Raw genomic sequence first — 25066 nt, 5'->3', positions numbered from 1 at the left:
GGTGAGTTTATCTACCAAGGAATTCTGAAGTTTTTGAGGGGAGCAAAGCATATGAACATCCCTTATGCATCTACGGTTACGAAGCTATGCCGAGCAGTGGGAGTGAACTGGCCAGCTCATGAGCAGTTGCAGTTGCCAGCAGCTCCGATTGATTCTGGCACTCTGAATGGGATGCAGGAGTGGACCGGTGGTGAGCCTGAGGAGCATGGGCTGGGTTATCATCTTCCAGGAGGGCGTCCAGCACGAGGTGCTACTATGGCTAGGCCAGGGCGTGATGAGGCTGGTTCTTCGAGAGCTCAGGAGGGTGCTGGGATGGTTGATGCCCAGTATAGGAGGCTTTCACGGCGGATGGATGCCATGTATGAGACGCAGAGCAGGTTTGCTCAGGAGCTCACCCTTGCGTTAGGGACTGCTTTTCGAGGCCTTGGAGCTGATATCCAGTGGCCAGTTTTTGGTGAGGACTCTGCATACCCGCCGCCTGATACTCCACCCACTGAGGGTGATGATGATGATGACTCCGAGTAGGTATACCCTGTGTTTCTTTCTACTACTTTCACTGAGGACAGTGAAGATTTTTAGTTTGGGGGTGGTAGTTAAGGAATATTGTGTGTGTGTCATTTAGTTGCATATTCATGATAGTTTAGTTCATATAGTTGCATAATTTATGCCATATAGTTTTTTTTTCTCATGCATTTACCATGATCCCTTTTACAATAATTTATCGACTGAATTGTGATATTGATGCGAGTGTAGTGATAGCATTAAAGTGATATTAAGTTGTGTAGGTTGATATGCATGCTAGAAACAATTGTAAGTCCACTAAGTCTTAGAGAATGCGTAAGGGCTGGATTGTTGTTATGATGTGGTTGTTTTCAAGGTCAATCTACTTATTATGCTTAGAATTTGATTATAGGTTCTTAGTGATAAAGGCATGAAAAAGAAAAAATTCTGGAGAAAAAAATATGGAAGTTGTTGCTAGTTGTGGCTAGGCGTCAAATGGCTAGTAGCCGGCTCGCATATGGTGCGAGTAGTATAGGGTTGAGCAAGATGGAGCGAAATGCACTTGCTCAGAAGTTAAAAAAAAAATTGCATAATTGATCAAGAGTGGGCTCTTTGATATTCGAGTTATTAAGTTCTTAGGGGACTTTGTGCCTAGTGACCTAAGGCTTTTAGAGTCTGGGATCCGCTAACCTAACGCTCGTTACATGGATACCATTGTATAAGTCTTTTGTGGACCTCACTCATTGCACGGTCAAATAAGCATTTGAGTTGTAAATAAAAAGCACGATTCCGTAGTAAGCTCCAGAGTTCTTGTAGTGTTGTATATCACTTTGTGCCTAGAATTTTTTATTCTTTGTATAATCGTAGGATTGCCTTGAGGATAGTCTAGTCATAGTAATTGGTCTAGTTCCGAAGCATATCTGTTAAGCATTTGCACACACCACGTTTCTGGTTGTATGTCCGTTTGCATGAGTTTATTGATCTTTAGTTGTCTAACTGCATTCGTTGAGATGTGACAATTTGGTTGGTTAATAGTAGTAAGGGGGATCGCTGCATTTTCATATAGATTGCATTCATGCATGTTTTTATTTGTTTTTGAGTCTGTGACGCTTGAGGACAAGCATCGATTTAAGTTTGGGGGTGTGATAAGTGGCATTTTATACCACTTAGAGCGTCTTAAAATGGCTTAAATTGGTGTCTTGAAATCAAGTATTTTGTGTATTTGATGCGTTTTTCTAGTGTTTATGTATTTTAGGGTTTTAGTTGCATTTCGGGGGAGGAATCATCAAGAATAAGCCTTGGCATGTGTTCACCATTGCGAGAGGAAAGAAACGGGCAGATTACAGCGAAGAAACGGAGCAAAATCAGAATTTTTCCCTTGCTGCGCGCCCGCTCAGCTATGCTGAGCGGCCGCGCAGGGTCGGGAAAAAAGGCAAATTATTTTAGGACTTCTACTTCTGTTTGGTTTCCACTTCTATGTAATCTGAGTTTTATGGGACTATTATATAAGTAGATTTGAGACGTTTTCACAAGTGTGGATTGAAGAAGATTGTGTTTTTACGCAAGGAGCGAAAGAGATAAGGAAGAAGACCGATTTAGCACACCGCAACGAAGAGGAAGCATATATTCTTGTGATTCTTGTTTCGTTGTAACGTTGGATGCTAGTTTTCTTGCTTTGAACTTATTTACTCTTGTGACGTACTATGTTTTAATATAATTAGTTTAGTTATTATTTTCTTGTGTTTGTTTATCATGATTTCATATGAACCCATGATGACGATAAATGCTATTATGGGCTAATCGTGATCATGGGGTTGCAACGGATTTATTATGGAATTCTTTAGTTAATTGTTTAATACTTTAGTGTGTGATGATTGCATGATATCTAGTATTGGTTGTGCGTATTCGTCTTATGTGCGTCGCGAACATATAAGATAGGGTGTTAATCTCTTGTGAAGCGACGGTGAATCTTGAGATTTAGAACTTGCCATGCTAGCATAGGTTCATGTACGTTGTGCATGATTAGTGGGTAACTCTAACAGTTTTATTTGCCCTATGTAATCAAAAGGAATAACTTGTGCTTAAATCGTTGTGTTGTCAATTTCTGTAGACATATGGGAACTCGACATAATTGATGACTATTCAACTTCTATCTTAATTGTGGATGCTTGGTAGAATGGTATTAGTACAATGAAAGTTGGCTTTTATCAGTTTCGTGTTATTCGATTAATATCATCACTGTCACATGCTAAAGGTAATAACAATGGCTATAGAAGGAAGTAATAATGAAGTTGTGATCTCATGAGTGTTTTATTATTGATAAATTGAAGTGTTAGTTAAGTGATTAATTAAGTAGTTAATTATAGTTAATATTTAATCAACAATTTTAAGTGTTAGTGTCTTAACATTGAGAAGTAATCATACATTGGTGAGTGAGTTTAATTAGACAATAATTTAGTATGAGTCTCTGAGGGAACGAACTAGAAAGTATTCTATATTACTTGCGAACGCGTATACTTGCGTGAATATTAGTGCATGTTTTCGCCCTAACACCTCCTTCCATAGATAACTAAAAAAAGTACTGAGTTATTTTTGTACCGATCTATCCCCTTGACATTTTGCTCTTGTTGGGATAAACCTGACTATTTGATTGTGTTGTAAGACATATATAAATTATACGTCAATTTTAATGGTAAAATTTACCAAAGTAATGAAAATGGAGGGTAATCAAATGACTTGTGAATTACAGATGTGTTGAATATTTGTGAAAGGATTGGTTCGGTCGGTTTGTATTCGATTTATAAAACATTAAAAATAATTGCAACCATATTATCGGATCAGTTCTTATTCGGTTTGGTTATTAATTGGTCAGTTTTTAATGGTGTCGTTAGTTTGATTTTGTTCGGTTTTGGTTTCGGTTTCAGTTTTTAGTCCGGGTTTGCTCATCTACGGAACAGTCACAAACATGTACTATAAAATCTCGATGAATGAATACATCCGAGAATGTAATTTTTTTATTTATCGAGATTATTCATTTATTTGATGAGTTTATTTATTTATCGAATGTTCGTCTATCGATACCGTATATTTTATACTTACGAATATCCTACATTATACTTTTATAAAATTGGTATAAAGAGGCTAACATGGTTCAATGGTTACAGAGAAAAATATATTTTTAAAATTACTATGATTGGAAGATAATGCTTCGGTTAGTTGATTAGAAAAAGTTAGCTATGTTACACAAGAAATTTGGGTTTAAAACGAAAAAAATTATTAAAGTTATCTATGAACTCTAAATTTAACTATAAATAAAAAGTTGTACAATTAAAAAACATATATTCTTGTTGTTTTGCCCAAGTATAAAGTTGATATATAAAAATGAGTTCTTTAATCAAGTTTCAAATCATTATATTTTATAAATATATTAAAATAAATATCAAATTAAATATAGAGTAAGACAGACTCCGTATAAATAAGTAAGCTATATCTCAACAATTGATGTAATCAAGACTTAAGCAAATATGTCTCTAGTTCAAGTGGTTGATATGATTAATTTACAAATAGTTGACACGAGTTCGATTCTCATCCAAAACATCAAGTTTTAATATTTAATAAAATACACGGACAAAATAGTAATTACGAATAAAATATTTTCCCAAAAATTTGATGTTGCAGTATTATATATATAATTAGCGTAAAAGCCCGTGCGAGGCACGGGCCTGCATATATATTCAAATATTATCTTGAACGAATTTGCATCTCTGTAGAAATATTTTTTAAATACGATATATGTTTATTTTAACATTTTACTTGGATTGTTTTACTTTTTTCTTTTCATACATACTATTATAGTGATATTAGATAACTTAATTGGTGAGAGCTTATTTTTTATTGTAGAGTTTAATTTAACATACCCCGAGAATTTTGAGATTATATATTTATTTAAAGTTATATGATCCTAGTTAATAAAAAAAATCAAAACAATATAATATAATTATAACAAAAATATTGAAATTTGTTTGTAGGGATATGCATCGGGTCACTTCGGGGTCGAGGAGTACTTTCCCCGTTCTTGATCCTCGAACACACCTTGAATCCTAAACAGAAATTCTAAGGGAGATGCGGGAAATAATAAAAAATAATAATTTATATTTTTAGTATATTTTTAAAATAAAAAACGGTCTACTAATTTGTAATATGTAAAACATTGATAATATCTCATATTTTTAATATCAAATCATATTAAAATTGATTTATAATGTAAGTGAATGATTATTTTAAAATTATCATATATATATTTTTAATACTGTTTTTTATAAAAATTTATTTAATAAAATATATAAAAAATATATATATAAAAATAAATATATAATTAGGGTTGATTAAGAAAATTTATAAATGTGAATTGTGAAGTGAGTAAAAGAAATTAAAAATGAATATAAGGTGAAACAAATATGAGTTGATGGCATTTTAAAATTTTATAGTAAAATAACAAAAACTAAATAGAAAATATAAGAATAATATAAACCAACATTTTATTTACTCAAAAACTAAAGTAATCAAAAAGGGATTTGATAAATATAGAGGATGTGGCTAATCTAATAAGAATTTTGAAATAAACCTAAGAAGTTATGTAGCACAAAGGTGTGATGTGAAATGTGTGAGTAGAAGGTTTGGTGTTCGATTCTTATTGAATACAACAACATACCTATTTTTAACAAAAAATATGTAGGGATGGTATTTTTATAATTTTCCAACAAAAGGGCAAAATTGTAATTTGACAGCAATTAAAATAACTCAATTTGCCCCTAGCCTAAAAATGAATATGAGGTGAAACAAATATGAGTTGGTGGCATTTTTAAAATTTTAGAATAAAATAACAGAAACTAAATAGAAAATATGAGAATAATATAAACTAATATTTTATTCACTCAAAAATTAAATTAATAAAAAAAGGATTTGATAAATAAAGAGGATGTGACTTGTCTAATAAGAATTTTAAAATAAATCCAAGAAGTTATGTAGCACAATGTTAGTTATGTGAAATGTGTGATTAGGAGGTTTGTGGTTCGATTTTTATTGAATACAACAACATACATATTTTTAACAAAAAAATATGTGGGGATGACATTTTTATAATTTTCCAACAAAAAGGGAAAAATTGTAATTTAACAGCCATTAAAATGGCTCAATTTGCCCCTGGTCCTCTTTTAATCTAGCGTAAAAGCCCGTGTTTAATATGATAAATGATCATTTTAACTTTTCACTCGATTGGCTTACTTCTTTTTTTCATACATACTATTAAAACGTTATTAGATAACTTTAGTGGTGAAAACTTATTTTTTATTGTACAATTCGATTTTAACTTACCCCGATAATTTTGAGATTAGTTATTTATTGAAAGCTACGAGATTCTAATTAATAAAAAAATCAAAACTATATCATCATTAGAAAAATAATTGAAATTATTCGTAAGCATATGCATCGGGTCACTTCAGAGTCGTGGATTACTATCCCCGCTGCTAATCCCCGAACACACCTTGAATCTGAAACAGGGATTCTTTTCATTACTGATCTCCGCTAGAACGGGTATTCCCACGGGGATGCAGGTAATAATTAAAAATAATAATTTTGTATTTTTAGTATATTTTTTAAATAAAAAAATAATCTACTAATTCGTAATATATAAAAACATTGATAATATCTCATATTTTTAATATTAAAACTGATTTATAATGTAAATGAATGAAAAATTAAAAATATATATAATATAATGTAAAAAAAATAGATCAATAAAATTATAGATTATTTTAAAATTATTATAATTTTTTAAATACTATTTTTTATAAAACTTTATTTAATAAAATATATACCTCATCCTAAAATATATGTATATAAACAAATCGGGGTTGATTAAGAAAATTTATAAATATGAAATGAGGAAAACAAATTGGAAATGAATATGAGGTGAGTGAAACAAATATGAGGTGGTGTCATTTTAAAATTTTTATAATAAAACTACAAAAACTAAATAAAAAGGAGGCACATGAATAATATAAACCAACATTTTATTTACTCGAAAATTAAAGTAATAAAAACAAATTTGATAAAAAAAAAGGATGTAACTTATCTAATAAAAAATTTAAAGTTAACTTAAGAAGTGATGTAGCGCAATGGTAGTGACATGAAATGTTTGAGTAGGAGGTCTAGTATTCGATTCTTAGGAGATACAATGTTGTACATATTTTTAACATAAACTAATAATAATTTTGTATTTTTAGTATATTTTTAAAATAAAAAATAATCTACTAATTCGTAATATATAAAAATATTGATAATATCTCATATTTTTAATATTAAAACTGATTTATAATGTAAATTAATGAAAAATTAAAAATATAGATCACATATAATGTAAAAAAATAGATCAATAAAATTATAGATTATTTTAAAATTATTATAATTTTTTAAATACTATTTTTTTATAAAAAATTATTTAATAAAATATATAAAAAATATATATCTCATCATGATATATATATATATATAAATCGGAGTTGATTAAGAAAATTTATAAATATGAAATGAGGGAAACAGATTGGAAATGAATATGAGGTGAGTGAAACAGATATGAGGTGGTGTCATTTTAAATTTTTTATAATAAAACTACAAAAACTAAATAAAAAGGAGACACGTAAATAATATAAACCAATATTTTATTTACTTGAAAAATAAAGTAATAAAAATGAATTTGATAAAAAAGAAGATGTAGCTTATCTAATAAAAAATTTAAATTTAACTTAAGAAGTGATGTAGCGCAATGATAGTGACATGAAATGTTTGAGTAGGAGGTATAATGTTCGATTCTCAGGAGATACAATGTTGTACATAATTTTACATTTTTAAAATTTTATAATAAAATAACAAAAACTAAATAAAAAATATAAGAATGATATAAACCAACATTTTATTCACTCAAAAATTAAAGTAATAAAAAAGGATTTGATAAATACAGAGGATGTGACTTATCTAATAAGAATTTTAAAATAAACCAAAGAAGTTACGTAGCACAATGGTAGTTATGTGAAATGTATGATTAGGATTTTTGTGGTTCGATTCTTATTTAATACAACAACATACCTATTTTTACCAAAAATTATGTGTGGATGACATTTTTATAATTTTCTAACAAAAAAGGGCATAATTGTAATTTGACAACCATTAAAATGGCTCAATTTGCCCCTGGTCCTCTTTTATTTAATATACTAACCTAAAAGCCCATGCGAGCTATATAATAAAATATTATCTCGAATGAACTTGCACTTATAAGAAATTAATTTTTGAATACGGTAAATGATTATTTTAACTTTATTTTATATTCATACATCAATTACGTAATAATGAATAAGACATTTTTATAAATTTAATTACATTCCATAAAAATTTAAATAAATAAATATGCAATGAAAATAAAATGGCACAAAGGTCATCATTGTATTTTCTTATTTTTATTTTCTTTTCGTACATATAGATAACTTAAATGATAAAATATATATTTTTGTCATAAAGTTGGATTCTCGGTCACCCCCGATAATTTTGATATTAGATACTTAGTTTAAGGTAGATAAACCTAATTAATATAAAAATTAAAACTATACTATTTTAACAAAAATACTTATAGTTTGTTTGTAGGGATATGCATCGGGTCACTTCGGGATCAGGAAGTGCTATCTGATCCACGAACCCTATTCGTTTTCAATCCGAACCCTAATGGGGGAATCCTGCGGCGATTTTAGATATAATTAAAAATAATATTTGTGTAATTTTATTTTGTTTTTAATAAAAATAATCTACTAATTTGTATTATATAAAAATATTAGTAATATGTCATATTTTTAAAATCAAATCATATTAAAATTGATTTACAATATAAAGAAAAGACAAATTAAAAATTAGATAATTATTTAAATTATAATATAAAAAAACTGATCAACAAAATTTTAGATTATTTTAAGAATAAAATAATATTTCATTAATATTTTTATAATAATTAATTTAATATAATATATAAGTATGTTATATATATATATATACTCGTTACTAGGCCCGTCCCCGAAAACTTCTCGAAATCTCTGACCCGAGGTTGTGATCAATCGGGGTCAGGAGGGATGGCGTTAAGTCTCATCCCTATTTATTTCGTTGAGATTAAAAAAATGAAGAATGACAAAAAGAGAGCACATTCATTACTATTTCGTCTCAATTTTCAATTGTTAGTCTCAATTTTCAATTGTTAATACTTAGGTTGACTAAGTTGATTTATATATGTGAGATGGGTGAAACAAATTGAAAAAATGGCGGCTAAATTAAAAAAGTAGAAAATATAATTTTTTTAACAAAACTTTTAAAATAAATTCAAAATTCATTATAGCACCATGGTTGTAATATCCGGGATATATCGTGTAATTATTTTGCTAATAAATAATTATTATATGTGTTCAGTATCTATTCTGTGAATTATTTATTAAGTGTTATCTGTGTTTGAATATTTAAAAATAATATTAATTGAGTATTTTAATTTTTATATGTCCAAAATAAAATATAGATAATTGTCATATCTTCCTAATTATTTTTATATTGATTTATGAATTTATAGGAATCATATGAATTTTATAAAATCTTTTTCCGGGTATTTAAAATCTATTTTATAAAAACGGGAACCAACCGACGTCATCCGTTGTTACGTTTTTAGAACCCGAAACTCTTCCGAGAACTCCTTCCTAACCTAATTGTAATACTCCGAGTATTTTCCATGTTTCGACTTTTTCGATCCGGCGTACGGTTTGTCCTGCGCGGGTCCCGACGCAACATTTTTGATACAATATTCGTTTCGGTAAATCAATAAAACTCGTATTTTCGATATACGGGAGCTTTTTATTAAACTATCACAATTATCACCTCGTAGTACGTGTAACCTGGCGCTGAGACCAAATACGCAGTACAAATTATACTAATTTGGATAATTATCCCGAAAACCGATACCGTTTGGATCATTTTTTACAAATAAACGTACCGTTTTATATCCGGAATGATCCAACGGGATACTAATTTCTGTAATTATAAATAGCCTTTTACCGTATTTTATTTCGTATCAAAATCATTTGCAGTCAGCTAAATATATAATTTTCCAGAGAAAAACCTTATATTCATATAATCTTCTGAAAATCAAAGAGCAAAACGAATGTGTTATTGATCTCTGTTTTCAAAGCTTGAGTAACCAAAACGAAGGATTTGAGGAATACTATCAGATTCTGAGCTTCGTTTTACTGCAGAAACTAAGGTTATTTTTCTATATTTTTATTTAATTTCGAATTATTTTTATTAAAAATATGAATTTCTGTTCGGATGATTGTTTGTATGATTTGATGATTGCATGTTGTAGAGCTTGTTTTCCTGATGATTTTCATATGTCATACGTCTGATTTGGAGTTCAATAGCATGTTCAAAATTGAGTTTAATTCTCAAATTTTAAAATTAGGGTTTATAACCCGTATGAATGTTTTCAATTGAAATTTGGGGCTTTTTGATTTAGGGGTTATTAGCTGTTGATTTATAGTGGGTTATGTTCCTTATGAAATTTGCAATCTATTGGTATATAGCTCGTTAACAGAGGATTAGTGAATCGAAGGGAGTTGTGTTTTGAAGATTTACGATGTTCGCCGGAAACCGGCGATGTTCTTGGCCAATTTCCGGCCAGGACAAGGATGATTGAAGTGTTTTGATTGCACGAATAGATTCCTGGTGTTGTGTAGTGTAAATCTGGAGCAGATGGTGAGGTGAGGGTGCCAGAATCGAGTTCTCCGGCCACCCCTGTATTTTCCGGCGACGGGGGTGTAAAAAAATTGCAGTTTAGTACCCTGACTTTTGAAAACGATGAAGTTCAGTCCCCGAACTTTCCAGAATTTTCAAAAATAGGATTCATGTTATAAAAATATTCAAAAATCATATTTTCTATTTATTTTTATTATAAAAATTTGTTTTTAATTTCTGAAAATTCCAAAATTTATTATTTTAATTCGAAAAATTATTTTTAATTCAAAAATAAATCTGAATTAATTAGTTAATTAATTTCAGTTAATTTTTAATTGATTAATTAGTCAATTAATTCGAAAATTAATTGATTAATTGATTTAATTAATTATTAATTGATTTAATTAATTATTTAATTAGATTTAATTATTTAAAAATTTTTAAAAATTCTGAAAAATAGTTTCGAACTTTAAAATATTATTTTAAATTGTTTTCAAGGCCCGATAATTATTATAAAATTGTTTTGAAACCAGAATTGGCCAACCGAACCCTGTTTATTACTCCAAAATTGATCCAACGATCCGTTTTAATTCCGAAAAATATTTTAAAAATCATTTTAAATATCTGAAAGCCTCTTTATGACCCGAGACTTCTTTATAAACGTTATATCATTGATTATGTGACGTGTTATGTGCTGTATGTGACTTGTTGGTTAACTGTCGGTCTATATATTCGATGTTTACTTGTTTATTGCGTAACTTTCAATCCGTTAATCGGATTTGGGTGAAACGAAGGGTAGATAGAAGTATGTGTCGAATAGAATCGTATAAATTGAATATTGATAGATGCTTATGATATGTGAGCAGAAGAGGCAAGGCGTAGGAAAGGGAAACAGGTAGTCGAGGAGTAAGACAGTCATGACTGAAAGCGAGTGCAGTATAATAAACTAGTACCAGGAAAGTGTTCTGAACTTTCTCGAGATATTGTAGTGATTGATAGTCCTGTTTGATATTGCAAGTGCTTTGAAGCACTGAACTCTAAACCATGATTCCAGTTATTGATCTTGAGCCGTAAACCTGATTCTTTCTAGACCATTGATTATTGTATACCCAAATACGAACCTCAAATATACAATACTACTCCACAAATATATACAAACTAAATATCAAACACTGAACCAGATTGCTTACACACTCAAACCATTATATCTTCTGCTTTGAAAGGCCAAATCCTTGAAACCTTGAAACATTATTTCCTTTGCTATCCAATTCTTTCATTACCTAGCATCCATGCTTTGAAAATGTATTGATCCCTGTGCAGATTGAAACCATTTTCATTATTGAATGTCCAATGTTGTTAATGATTCTATTTATTGTTTATTACTCCTTATTCTGTTAATATGTTAGAATTGGATTGTTTTTATAAAATTATGGACCAGATTCGTGGTCAGACCATATAATGGTCAATTAGGCCAATGTGTGCCTTGGATCCAGTAGTTAGAGTAGTGCTGTGTGCTTTGCTCGGGGTTAGTGCGTGACTGATCAACAGCCTAACCTTGATTTTTAAAATGAAAATATAATATCCTATTCTAAATCATAATCTATTGTTTACTTGATACCATAACCATTTTCACCTGATGATCATTATTCTCAGTTTTGGCATTGTGACTTGCTGAGCTAGTTAGCTCATTTGTGCGATGTTGTTTATGTTCTTTTCCAGTTAAAAAGGAACCAGTTGGTAGCGAGGATCCCCAGTCCAGCGCGAGAGCTAGGGGTCCAGGTTGATCAAGTTGAGCTAGTAGGCTTCTTTTGGAATAATTTAAGTTTGTAAAAGTTTGTAATATTGTTTAATACTCAGTTCTGAGTTGGAATAGTTGGGATTCAAATGTTTGTAATATAAGTAAGTATGTTTGGCTTGTGTGCATACTTTAACCTGTTGCGGTCCGTGGTAGTTGATAAGTAGGGTCACTGCATATTATTATTATTATCCTTATTATTGTTATAAGCAGGTTATAAATAGTGTGTGTGTGTGGACCCCAAACTTCTGACCCGAGTTTGGAGGGCGCCACAATGGTTCTAAGATAAAATTCAGTCATATGTTCGATTCTCGATACCAACACAATTTCAATACATTTTCTGCTTAAATAACAAAGTGGTAGCATTTATGAAATTTTTGAATAAAGTTAAACTTAAAAAGCGGAGTCATGTAAATATTATAAACCGACATTTCATTTTCTCAAAAGTTAAAGTAATAAAAATAGATTTTAATAAAAGGTGAGAATGTTATCTAATAAGAATTTTAATTTGCATTAAAAAGTTACGTAGTATAGTGGTAGTGACATGAAGTTTTAAAGCAGGAGGTAAGGGGGTTCGATTCCTATTAGATACACAAATTCTACTTATTTTTAACAAAAAATGTGTAAAAATGACATTTCTATATTTTTTTCAACATAAAAATGCAAAATCGTGATTTCACAACCATTAAAATGACACTGGGAGATGGCCTAAAGAATTAGTTTTTAAACTTACTTTTTAATATATTTGATTTTCTGATCCAATTATTCATTCCAAGTATTCACGAATTAAACCGAATACTTTGGACTCGATAAGCACACAAGTCAAACTGAATTAAATGATATTATGAGCTTTTGAAAACAAATCCCAAAAAAGTATTTATTTTATATAATATATATATATATATATCATAATATTACAACATAATTGATATATATGTGTGTGTGTGTGTTTGTGTTTGTTTGTCCAACTACAAAATTTATATTGTAACCATATAATTGTATAAACTAACATTTTATCCACTCAAAACTTAAAGTAATAAAAAATAGAATTTGATAAAATGAGAGGATATGACTTATTTAATAAGAATTTTAATTTGCACTCAAAGAGTTAAGTATCGTGATGGTAGTGACATGAAATTTGTTAGTAAGAGATAATGGGTCCAATTCCTATTGGATACACCAATTCTTGTTTTTTTTAACAAAAATTGTATAATAATGGGATTTTTATAATTTTTCATAATAAAAGGGCAAAATCGTGATTTCACGGTCATTAAATTGGCTCTTTTTATTCTTGATTGACATATAATATATAGTAAGAGATAAGAGATATATTTGAAATATTTCATATCATGAAAATTTAGAAACTATATTTCACATGTACATAAATTAACGAATCAAAAGATCTTTAATTGTTTATATCAATGATAAATATAGGTTTAATTATGCCACAGAAAACCAACTGAATTAAGATTTTTATTTAATTTAAGACAATATTATTACTAAATTAATCACCAAACTTGGCTTAAAAAATACCATACATAATTTTATGTAGAGGTGATTTATTATTTTTAAGTTAATATCCTTCTAATTAGTTTTACAAAAGTCATACCAAGTAACAACTTAATTTCAGATACAAAACATCAGAAACTTGATAGAATTCCATTTATTTTGCTATATGTAAGAAAAATATAATATCAAGATTAAATATACAAGACCCCGTTTGATATTACTATTACAGACAAACCCTCTTTTTGCTGAAAAACTATCAGAAAGTTATTTGGTAAATTTTAAAAACTGCTGTCTGAAAAAACGCTCTTGGTCTAAAAGCGGATGTTCGCAAAAGCTTATCCTCATGCTTTTGAAAAAAAACTGTTTTCAACTTTTACAGGAAGTGGTTATCAGTTTCACAATCAACCCTTCTCAAAAATATTATTTTTATATATTTTATCTCAAAATATGCATAAATTTAAAAAAGTTACCAAATAGTAATCTAATTTTCCTAATTTTCGTGACAACACTTTTTCCACCAGTACAATAGTTTTCAACCGCACTCCCAAATTGAGCAACGGAATCTGTGCACTTGTACAAATCTCTTCTATATATAATAGGAGAATAATGGTATAATTTCATGAGATTAAAAAGTCTCATTAAAAAGACTAAATTACCCATATTTTTAATATTTATATAAAAGATGTGGTTCGTGGGAATCGAACTCAAGTTATTTCATTCAAATATACAACCTCTTACCACTATATCATATTGTCAAATGTGTTTTTTATCATACACATAATATGTAAGTGTTTAAAATGAATATTTTATTTAACTTTAAATATACTTATTTAAATTCCGCAAAAAAAGGATAGTTAATTGAATATTTGTACAATTAATTTTAAAAAATTGAATTCCAGATATAAAATTAGGCATAGTACATAAATGAATTATTATCTTATTTATTAATCATTTTTTTATTTTGAAAATATATCTCATATTTTTTTAACATATTTTTTTATTATATAAAGTAATTAAATTGTACATATATAATTTTTAAAAAAATATTGAAAATAGAATCACTTATATATATAATATATATATTGATATTACATATTTAGATAAATTCGAATTATAATGAGTCAATGCATTTTAGAACTTGGCCTATTTTTCAAAAAATACTCGAAATTTGACTACACGACCCAACCGAAAAACATCGTCACATTCTACGTTTAGTAAATTTAAATTACAAGTTTGGCGAGAATATTTTACCAATAATGTGAAATTTTTTAATATCTTATGTTAATATAAATTAATGTATTTGAGGTGTTTATAGGATCAAGTCAATTGATTATTTATATTAAAATTACTAACTTCAGTGGTAACGTATTATAATTTTTGGAATTTGTCCCGATTTTAAGAATATTTGAAATTTGAAATGAGATCTCATGAGATTTGTTAAAACTACGATGATATATTAAATCGATTTATTTTTCATTTTTCACTTTAAAAAAACTAGCTTTTTAAGAAGAATTCTTTTAGATCAATAATATTCATTGATCAAGACAAAATTGTACAAATATTTTGAATTATTTTAATATTTTGAATTACTCAAATAAAAGTTATATTTATACTATATTGTAGCATTTGATTCAATACATTTTATATTATTTATAGAAAAAAATATATATTGTTCAATAATTTGAAGGAATTAACCAGTTCAACTAATATTTATAAAAATTTATTGAACTAAATTTTTTTAATTTTAGAAGAATAGTATAAAATGTTATCAAATTATTATATGAAGAAATATTAGAGTCGTAATGAAAGAAACTTCAAAACGGTTTAAATAACGATATAAGTACAATCTCTTCTATATATAATAGGAGAACAAGGGGATAAAATTGTTGAGATTAAAAAGTCTGATTGAAAAGACTAAAGTACCCCTATTTTTAATATTTATATAAAATATGTGGTTTGTGCGAATCGAACTTGGGACATTTCATTCACCTATGTAACCTCATACCACTGGCCAAATTGTCACATATGTTTTTTATCATACACATAATATGTAAATGTATTAAATGAATATTTTATTTAAATTTAAAGATAGTTACTGGAATTTTGCAAAAAAAATAGTTACTTGAAAATTTGTACAGTTCATTTTAAAGAATTAAATTTCTGATATAAAGTTAAGCATGGTACATAAATGAATTATTATCTTATTTATTAATCATATTTTAGTTTGAAAATACATCTCATATAGTTTTAACATATTTTTTATTATAAAAAATAATTAAAATGTACATATATAATTTTTAAAGAAAATATTGAAAATAGAATCGCTTATATATAAATAATCTATATTGGTATTACATATTTAGATAAGTTCGAATTATAATTAGTCAATTCATTTTAGTTTATTTCGAATTGGAAATCAGAACTTGACCCATTATTTAAAAAATACTCGAAAAACATCGTCACATTCTACATTTAATAAATTTAAATTAAAAGCTCGGTAAAAATATCTTACCAATAATGTAAAATTTTTTAATATCTTATATTTGTATAAATTAATGTGTTTGAGGTTTTTATAGGATCAAGTCAATTGATTATTTGTATAAAAATTTCTAACTTCACTGGTGGCGCATTATTGTTTTTGGGACTTGTCCAAATTTTAAAAATAATCGAAATTTGATATAAGATCTCACGCGATTTGTTAAAATTCTGATGATATATTAAATCGATTTATTTTTCATTTTTTACTGTAAAAAATTATCTTTTTAAAAATAATTATTTTAGATAAGTAATATTCATTGATCAAGATAATATTGTACAAATATTTTGAATTATTTTTAATATTTTGAATTATTCAAATAAAAATTATATCTATACTATATTGTAGCATTTGATTCAATGCATTTTATACTATTTTAAAAAAATATTGTTCAATAATTTGAAGTAATTATCCAGTTCAGCTGATATTTATAAAATTTATCGAATTGAAAAATATTTAATTTTAGGAGAATAGTATACAATGTTATCAAATTATTATATGAAGAAATATTAGAGTCGTAATGAAAAAATTTAGAAGTAACGATATAATTATAATTTTCCTTCGAATTCTTGAAATAAAATTATGACTATCAATAATAAGTCTTTACAATATATAATTTATTTTTATGTTACAACTATAATTGATACTCAGTTGCGTAAAAATTAGATATGGATTGTTTGTCAATGATAATGATAATGTGAATACCATATATAAATTATCACAATTTATTTATTACGAAATTTAATTTTTGAATAATTACATATACATGTTATTTAAGTAATCAATTGTATCACTAGATGTTAATAATGATTATACATGTACATAAATCATCGTAAGTTACTAAGAAATGTATACGATAACTAAATAGTTGGTACACACGTACAACTTAATTTTACTTTGTTAACAATAGTATAAATAAAAAACTAACATTTTTCCATACATACATACGTTAAATTTCAAAAACTAACATCTTTCATTAAAATCAACTTTTGTATTAAAAGTAGTATAAATTTTACATTATTATATATTATATTGCAATTTATTCTTATTTCAGTTATGCATTTTTTATAAAGAAAATTTAAAATTTTTGGTCACATATATGTTAATTTTTAGTTTTGTATTTATAAATATACTAACGACATTCTACAAATTAAGTTAAATCATTTTATTTTAAATATTGATTCATTAAATATAAATTATACAACACAAACAAAAATATATATTGCTTAATGTGCTATATTCTAAACGTTGTGTAATTTGATAATGTCTTATATGAAAATAATACACATTAATAAACAATCAACGTGTATTTGATATATGTTAGATATTGTATAACATTTACAAATAATAAAATAACTAAGAATATTATAATTGGATGATGCATAATTTTTTTTTAGAAAATGACCGTGCACGGGCTAGTTATATTAATACACAAACAGATTAGCATGAGCTACAGCCTGCAGGCAAAACACACCGTTCCTCTCCATTGGAGAAACATATTATTCAAAATCGTCATCAGTAAACAGACTTAAGGAAGGAACTACAGGAGTACTTTCAAGAATCTCGTCATCATCATCAAGGGTTATTCCATCATATTTCCAGCCCAGATGTTTCATATAAACTTTATCGTAGGCTTCAATAGTAAGACCTGAAGCTAAAAAGAATTCTAACTCTTCCACAAACCTATTTGTTCTACCTCTTAAGAAAGGTTCTGCTGCTTGTGAAACCAAAGTCTTGAACTCTTCCTCCTTTTTCCCCGGTGAATCTCCAGGAGCTTTTGTCTTAGAGCTGTAACAAAGTGGAAGCCTGTTATCATAGTGAAGCAATAAAGTAATACACTTCCACAGACTTTACTAGATAATTCTTCTTTATATCATCAGTTAATTCTATACTATCTGAATCAAGTCAACACAGTAAAAGACAAACTCTGTACACTCCTGCTTTTGGTTCTACGGTTTCGTATTCACGGATCAAAACAATTTTCAACTTTAATATTTGCCTTCTTAAGCTTCTGCATAAGTCTCCTTTTAAGTCATTTCTCCTCGAATCTAAAAGAATAACAAATGAGTACCTTCCCAGGGAGTCGATGATTCCATGCAAGTGGTGAGCTATGATATCAACATCTTCCTTCTGCAAAACCATTTCAAAGTACTGTTGGTCTGCTCGAGTAACAAAGGCCACAAACAAGAATAGTCAATTATACTACTTGTGTCATCTCATTTTGTTTTTTACGAGGCACATTGGGTATTAAAGCAATTTTTTCCTTTACAATTGCAGAGGCTTGCTTCGATATATGTGACATTTCTTCCAATATGGAAGAGTCCTCTCGCAGGTGTCAAAACTATCTTACCCATCTTTCCGAAAACACCTTATAAATGATGTGTCATTTTCGAATAATATGCAGAACAAAGTATAAACTTGGTGAAGATCAGTATACTCAACATAATTCATATCGTCTCAAGGCACTATATACACAGATTTCGGAAGACAACGAATACTTAAGTTAAAAGTTCAGCTAAACATCTTTTCTTTTGTATTTTTAATATATTATTTTCTACATTACAGAACTACAGGATTAAAAATCATAAATAACTATCACTAATCAAAAGACGTGCATAAATACCACATATTGCCGCTATGTTACTAGAAACAAAATTTTGTAGCTCCCTGCTTGCACATTGTTTTACATGGCTTACTACCTTAATGACATGGTCCAATGAAGTCATACAAGTTACTAGGGAGCTTATAGCAAGGAAGAAAGTGAGGGTGGGACGAGTATCAATTAAATCAAGTCTCCCTGAATTATAAATTTCTTTTAAAAAAAAAAAACAAAAGTACATTTTTCGAATATGTAGATACTCAATAGTAATTAAACAACTTTTATGTCTGGAATAAGATTTGGTCTAAAAATTTCATTGATGCTTCCTCATTTAAAGAAAAATATCTATTTGTCAATTTTTATTGCTCCCAAAAAAATTTATTCAGTTCATGTGGTGTGATGAGGATCAAGGAATGAATATGTTAATTAGGATTTGGCTATGTGTACTTGTTGTGATGTTCAATTGGAGAGGACGCAACCATTGGTTGTGAAGCTTACTTGGACAACAAGGAATAAGGGAGCGATGCACGAAATTGGACAAGTAGCTGATTATTATATAAATATTAATTAGAATTTTGCTTGCAAGTTTTTACCTTTCACTTGAAAGGGTTTTTCTTGTTTTAAGCACTTAGGATTTTATTTTCCTATTTAGATTTGGTTTTTGTCTTTATTCTATTCGGGTTTGGTTTTTAAATTTGTTTCCTGGAAGGATTTAGATATTGGCTAATTCAAGCTGATATTGAATTTCTCTTGGAATCCTATTGGGTTTGGGTTATTGTCTAAGCCTATAAATACCCCTCTAATGCAATCTTTTAAGGGAGACAATGGATGATATAAAACTTTCGTTTTGAGATAAACTATGAGTAGTTTTTCTTTCCTCTAAATTTCAATGGATTGTTTTGAAGGTTAGATTCGAATTACTTAGTTTCTGGACTGATCTAAGCAATTTGAGATTCAAAGTTCACGTTTCTGGATTGATCGTGTTCTTTTGAAATATCCTTTTCTTCTCTTATCCCTTTTTTTCTTCTTGTTTTTCTTTCTTTGTGGTGCGATCCACATCATGGTGACAGAATAAAACAATGCTATTAAGTTTATCCATACTTGTCAAGGGCGATGCTAGGCACCAGTGCACCACCTAACCGCCTAGGCAGTCAGGCGCTCGCCTAGGCGACCATTACATGGATTATACATTTGGCCTTATATATTGGTTTTTTTCATATACATATATTAAGATGTTATAATAAAATAGAATAACTATAGTTATATTACTGAAATATTGTAAGTAAATTACAAACACAAGTATATACTATGTTTATGTGTTTTGTAAAAATTAAAAGAAAAATAACTTGATAGAATATTTCTGAAACAATTCTTTGGCAGAAGATGATTCGTATCGTTGTAGATGAGGTTTTACAAGTGAGTTTTGACGGACATAATGTTTACAACACAATATATATTCTTTATAATTCAAATATGGATGTATCGGGTCAAAATATATAGGGCTGGGTTAACTGAAACTAGGCCAAAATAAGACGGAATTGGGAGGAAATAAGATGGAATTAGGCGGACTTAGAAGGACTTAAGCGGACATAGGAGTCGCCTACCCTTAAAAATTAAGGCGGGTCGAACACCTGTCCATTTTTTCCGCCTAGGCGACGCCTTGACAAATATGAGTTTATCATTACAATTTCAACATTATGTCAAACAGTGCTTGGCTAGAACTCTAATAAAAATTCCAAGCGAGTTTCTTCGGATCTACAAGATAGTATTTACTTGCCCTTTTGGCTAAGTGATTGCTTAATTTTCATGCAGCGCATTCATTACATGGAGTGTAGAACAGGATGTAATATTTTTATATTTGATCATATTCAAACCAGGAGCATTTGAGAACAGGAAAATGATAAAGATAAATAAAAAACAGATAGACAGAGAAGGATAGTAATGAACAAAATGAACCTGAAATAAAGCTTGAAGTTCCCTTCTCAACCAGTTAAATAGAAACCGATTCTTCTGAAAATATTTGTTGGATTTCCAATACAATGGAACACTGAAAATATCAGTGAAGGTACCTATTCGACATCAAATTACTGAAAATGTGAAAATGCTGCTTGATCATGTATCATTTCAATTCTCCGCCATAGAGAGTACATGATATGATGTATTAATGATGAGCAATACCTGGTTCTATGTAGTAGCACTGCAATCTATATTTGTGAGCATCAGAAAAGAAAGCACTGAAAACATTAAGAATGACGAAAAGCACATTCAGAAACTGCTTACGAACTAAATATAAATGTAATGAAAACATAAACATATATTATTTTAAATATATTAATATATCCAAAAAAACGGTCAATTGTACCTTTTTCCAACATCCTGATTAAAGTAATATTTTTGATAAGAAATCCCATGTATGATAGCTGTATTTTCTGTCTGCACACTGAGCACTGTTAGGATAGGACGAGAATTTCAATGTATATCTATACATTGTTATAACATCTAAAGTTTCATTACCTCATACTCGGGGTTTAATAAATAAGTTATAAATTTGGGTCTAATACTATGTAAAATTGGATGCTGCCATGCAATGTTTCAGCATAAGCATAATATAACAGGTACATCTATAACTTATGTATGATGTCATTTCAAGAAAAAAGGGAGAGGGCAAAAGAGTATTACAACAGTGTAAATAATTAGAGGAAAGTGGCATGGGGATAAGGGGGAGAACAGAAGGGAAATCTAGATATCTCGAATAATTATTTTGTAACCCTTGTGGTGACTAGGAGTTCCTCAGCTACTCGAAAGTCTGAGAGTGTAATCAAAGTGTTGAAAGAGATTTATGATTTCTAGTTCAAGTAAATCATTTCATCATTCTGTAAGTTCTTATCAGTTTTAACTTATTCAGTTTAGTATTTGTTGAAGAATCCATTACATGCCTTTTAGCAGACACAACATACTTAAAACGCATCCCCCCCCCCCTATCTCTCATCCATTTAAGTAAATAAAGTATGTTTTTAACACCGGTGCAAACTAGTAGTACCCAAAGGACTTCACATATAATGTTGAGATGAATTATGTGCATTCAGCGTTCAATAACTAGAACTATTTTAAGCCTTATGATATATGCCGTTTAAATGGAGCGAATTGCAGACAACACAACAGCGATGCATTAGAGCTACTTAAAACTTCATATAAGCTAAGTATGACAACAATGTAAACCAAACACATTTTGCCTACAACGACAAGGAACATTTGGCTTTAAAGTGGAGAATAAAATACAGAAAAAGGATTTTGGACATACCAGATATGGCTACAACATGTATCACATAAGACCAACCCTACTCAATGTACCTAGTATTATACCATATAATATCCAAAACCCAGCTTCCGTGTAAGATTTGAAGGTGCAGGCTCTTCAGTTTATATTAAGATATCCTCATAAACTATAACAGGCCATGAAAAGTACATATCTCCAAATTTTTATTAACTCTCATCAGTAATGAATAAGGATCACAACCATTTTACAGGTTGTACAATATAATTTAAAACAATCAGAGTAAGTCATAGATCTAGCATTTAGAACCTCTACCAAAGACATATTCCTTTATATTGTTTGACAAAATTTCGAAACATTTACATAGTGGGTTGCTATGTTGAATAAATTAGAGTTTTAATAGGTGGGAACAAGAGGAAAAATTGACTATTATGGGCATAAATTACTCATAATTTTCATTCCTTCTCTCATATCATTCCACGAGTTCAACCTAAGCTACATTCTTTTCATTTTTCCAAAAGCCAATTTTATATAAGTTTTACCCACTCATTTTACTCAAAAACAATATCATCCTCCCACCCCCACATCACATCCTCTCTTTCACTCACACTCACAAGTCACACTTTATATGATATCCAAAATTCTTGCATTACATATCCATATATCTAGATATATTTCACTTGTTTCTAAGTTCTAGCCATTATATTTCAACGTACAAAACTCACATGACAACTTTGTACTTGCTTGCGGTGAACCACGGACTAATTTATATTCTGTGAAAAGGTCATGCTAAATGTAAATAAGAACAATCCCATCCAACACAGATTGGCCTTTAAACAACAAACTACGTAAATAAGAACTAAAATTAACCATAATCAGAATAGTTAGGAAGGAAAATAGAGTGCACACGCATGTTCACATTCCCTTTATTCTTTAATTATGTATCATGTAGGCATGACGGGAAATACAATTTCATACACCATATGAAACAAATCATTAGATCACTACAGAATCAAATAGCATGACAAAAATCCTAATTGTAGATGTAACTTCATTAAAAAATATGATAATGTTTAAGAATTACATTCTCAATCACTTATAGAGTAATAGAGCGTGTATATCACCTTGCAAAGAGGGCACTTGACGGAGGAAAGTGGCTTAGCATGCCTGCCAGCAACGACTTCTGACCAACGCAGGATACAACTACGGCAAAACTTATCTGCAAGTAATAGTAGGGAAAAAGTGAAATGCAAAAAGCTAAAGAAAACATACCATAATATTGACTCTCTGCTCATGTATATATTAGGTCTCCTGCCAAAAGAAGCTCAGACAATCCTAAAACTCTAACAGGGCATCTATCATACTAAAAAAACACCAACAAGCAAACAATTGACCGAACCATATATTCCCCCAAGTCAAATATTGTTACTAAAATTATAGTTGAAAATTTAAAATAACCTTATTTTATGATTAAATTTGTTATTACTAAAATTAAGGTCGAAATTAAAACAACTAAACAAGAAGTACTAACTCTAATTTCATCATCTAAAGTAATTATCCACATATATAATGTACAATTGCAGAGGAATATATATAAAAAACGTACGGAAACACTTATCGAGATAGGATTCGTTGTGAATAGGTCCGATACATATCGGACAACTGTTTGAACCGCCGGAAGACCCGCCGTCGCCGTCATTATCCATCGTCGCCGGTGGGGTTTCTTCACCAGTCCCGAGATCCCCTGACATGGGTTTAAAACAGTTTATTTTTTTCACAAAAAAATATCAAAAATTAAAAGTGCCCGCATTTTCTTCTCAAAAACTATGGCGGGCTCCCCGGTCCCTACCGGTACTTTCAACGCATCCACTCTGAAATTCTCGGTTTTTTCCCACTAAAATCAAATATATATTACACAACGTTAAATTTTGAAAATAAATTATATAAAAATTCACGGAATCGTAATCGTTAAATAATGTGTGATCACATGAATTATAAAAAGGAACTTTATACTTTTTTGTTATTAAATATTCTAACAACCTCATCATCGCTTCATTAAATTTATAGTCAATTATTTTTTTTAAATTTATCAAAGTGATATATATATAGTAATTATAGGGGCAAAATGAGTCCCCGTAAAAATTGGATAGTCATTTAATAGTTTCTGACAAGAACGGTGAGCACTTTGATATAAAACCTAAAATTAAAATCAACAAGTTCTGAAAAATATTTGATTTGTTTTCGTTTGATTTGGTACTGCATTTGGGAGAAAATAGCTCTATAGTCATCACAACATACTCTATACGACCAGAATTGAATTTTATTTTTCAACAGTAATTGTTAACGGTATATTTATATTATTTTTTGATGAATAAATGATATATTTATTTATATATATGAGAATGAGTATTAGTGTTGTGGTTGTAATCTTGTTACGAGTATTTATTTGGACTTAGTAATTAATACTATGTGTAGGTCTTTATCCGGTGGATGGAGGACGTATTTGTTTGTGTATCTATACTATACTATTATAAGGAAAATATAACATAATTTAGTTATTTGGTTAACACCTTCCAGAAAAATACTAGAACCTTCTAAAAACACAAATTAAGATTTCAATATTAATTTTTGTAAAATCACAAAAGTGACGCACATACATAAAAACACTTCATTCTAATCACAAATTTATACTATATTATTATAAACAAAATATAGGATAATTTGATCGGTTGGTTAAAAAAATACCAGCACCTTCTTAGAAAACACAAGTTAAGATTTTAATTTAAGTTTTTGTAAAATCACAAATGTGACGTATGTTGTCAACTCATGTCTGTGCTATAACAAGACTAAGTCAAATTGACAACCCTAAGTAAGTTGTATGATAATCTAAGTTTGCATTTTATATTGCAACACTTGAGTCATTAAAAGTGTAATTAGATTAGACTGGAGTATTTTTCTGTAAATTGTCTCAAGCCTAAGAATAAAACTCTGGAAGAAGATCATGAAGATCATGCCTCAGAGAAAGTGTGAAGAAGCTTGGAG

The 25066-nt window shown here is 29.0% G+C and overlaps 1 protein-coding gene across 2 annotated transcripts; it reads right to left on the bottom strand.

Annotated features, from left to right (window-relative positions):
• Positions 1 to 17514: 17514 nt before the first annotated feature.
• Positions 17515 to 23996, bottom strand: LOC141664323 (uncharacterized). 2 transcript variants are annotated; one of them, XM_074470260.1, is made up of 8 exons: positions 23874 to 23996; positions 23631 to 23768; positions 23149 to 23243; positions 21113 to 21183; positions 20929 to 20984; positions 20707 to 20819; positions 18223 to 18281; positions 17515 to 17939 (listed from the first exon to the last, which is right to left on the bottom strand). In XM_074470260.1, exons 2-8 carry the CDS (start codon positions 23728 to 23730, stop codon positions 17651 to 17653), a joined length of 783 nt encoding a protein of 260 aa, XP_074326361.1. In that variant the 5' UTR covers positions 23731 to 23768; positions 23874 to 23996; the 3' UTR covers positions 17515 to 17650. The 2 variants fall into 2 exon arrangements, with proteins under 2 accessions (XP_074326361.1, XP_074326353.1); XM_074470252.1 differs by lacking the exon at positions 23874 to 23996 and having other exon boundaries at positions 23631 to 23867.
• Between the last annotated feature and the right edge of the window lie 1070 nt (positions 23997 to 25066).

The sequence above is a fragment of the Apium graveolens genome, chromosome 1, assembly GCF_009905375.1.
Source record: "Apium graveolens cultivar Ventura chromosome 1, ASM990537v1, whole genome shotgun sequence".
Taxonomy (NCBI): Eukaryota; Viridiplantae; Streptophyta; class Magnoliopsida; order Apiales; family Apiaceae; genus Apium; species Apium graveolens.
The sequence above is the reverse complement of the archived record's forward strand: the minus strand, read 5'-3'. Positions and strand labels throughout refer to the sequence as shown.

What these genes read in the sequence shown, in the direction of transcription:
- LOC141664323 (XM_074470252.1), bottom strand. Translation starts at nt 23,775, where the DNA reads ATGTCAGGGGATCTCGGGACTGGTGAAGAAACCCCACCGGCGACGATG. An exon ending in CTATCTCGATAAGTGTTTCC is followed by an intron (nt 23,244 to 23,630) that starts GTACGTTTTTTA and finishes TATTACTTGCAG; the next exon opens with ATAAGTTTTGCCGTAGTTGT. An exon ending in AACTTCAAGCTTTATTTCAG is followed by an intron (nt 18,282 to 20,706) that starts GTTCATTTTGTT and finishes ATGGTTTTGCAG; the next exon opens with AAGGAAGATGTTGATATCAT.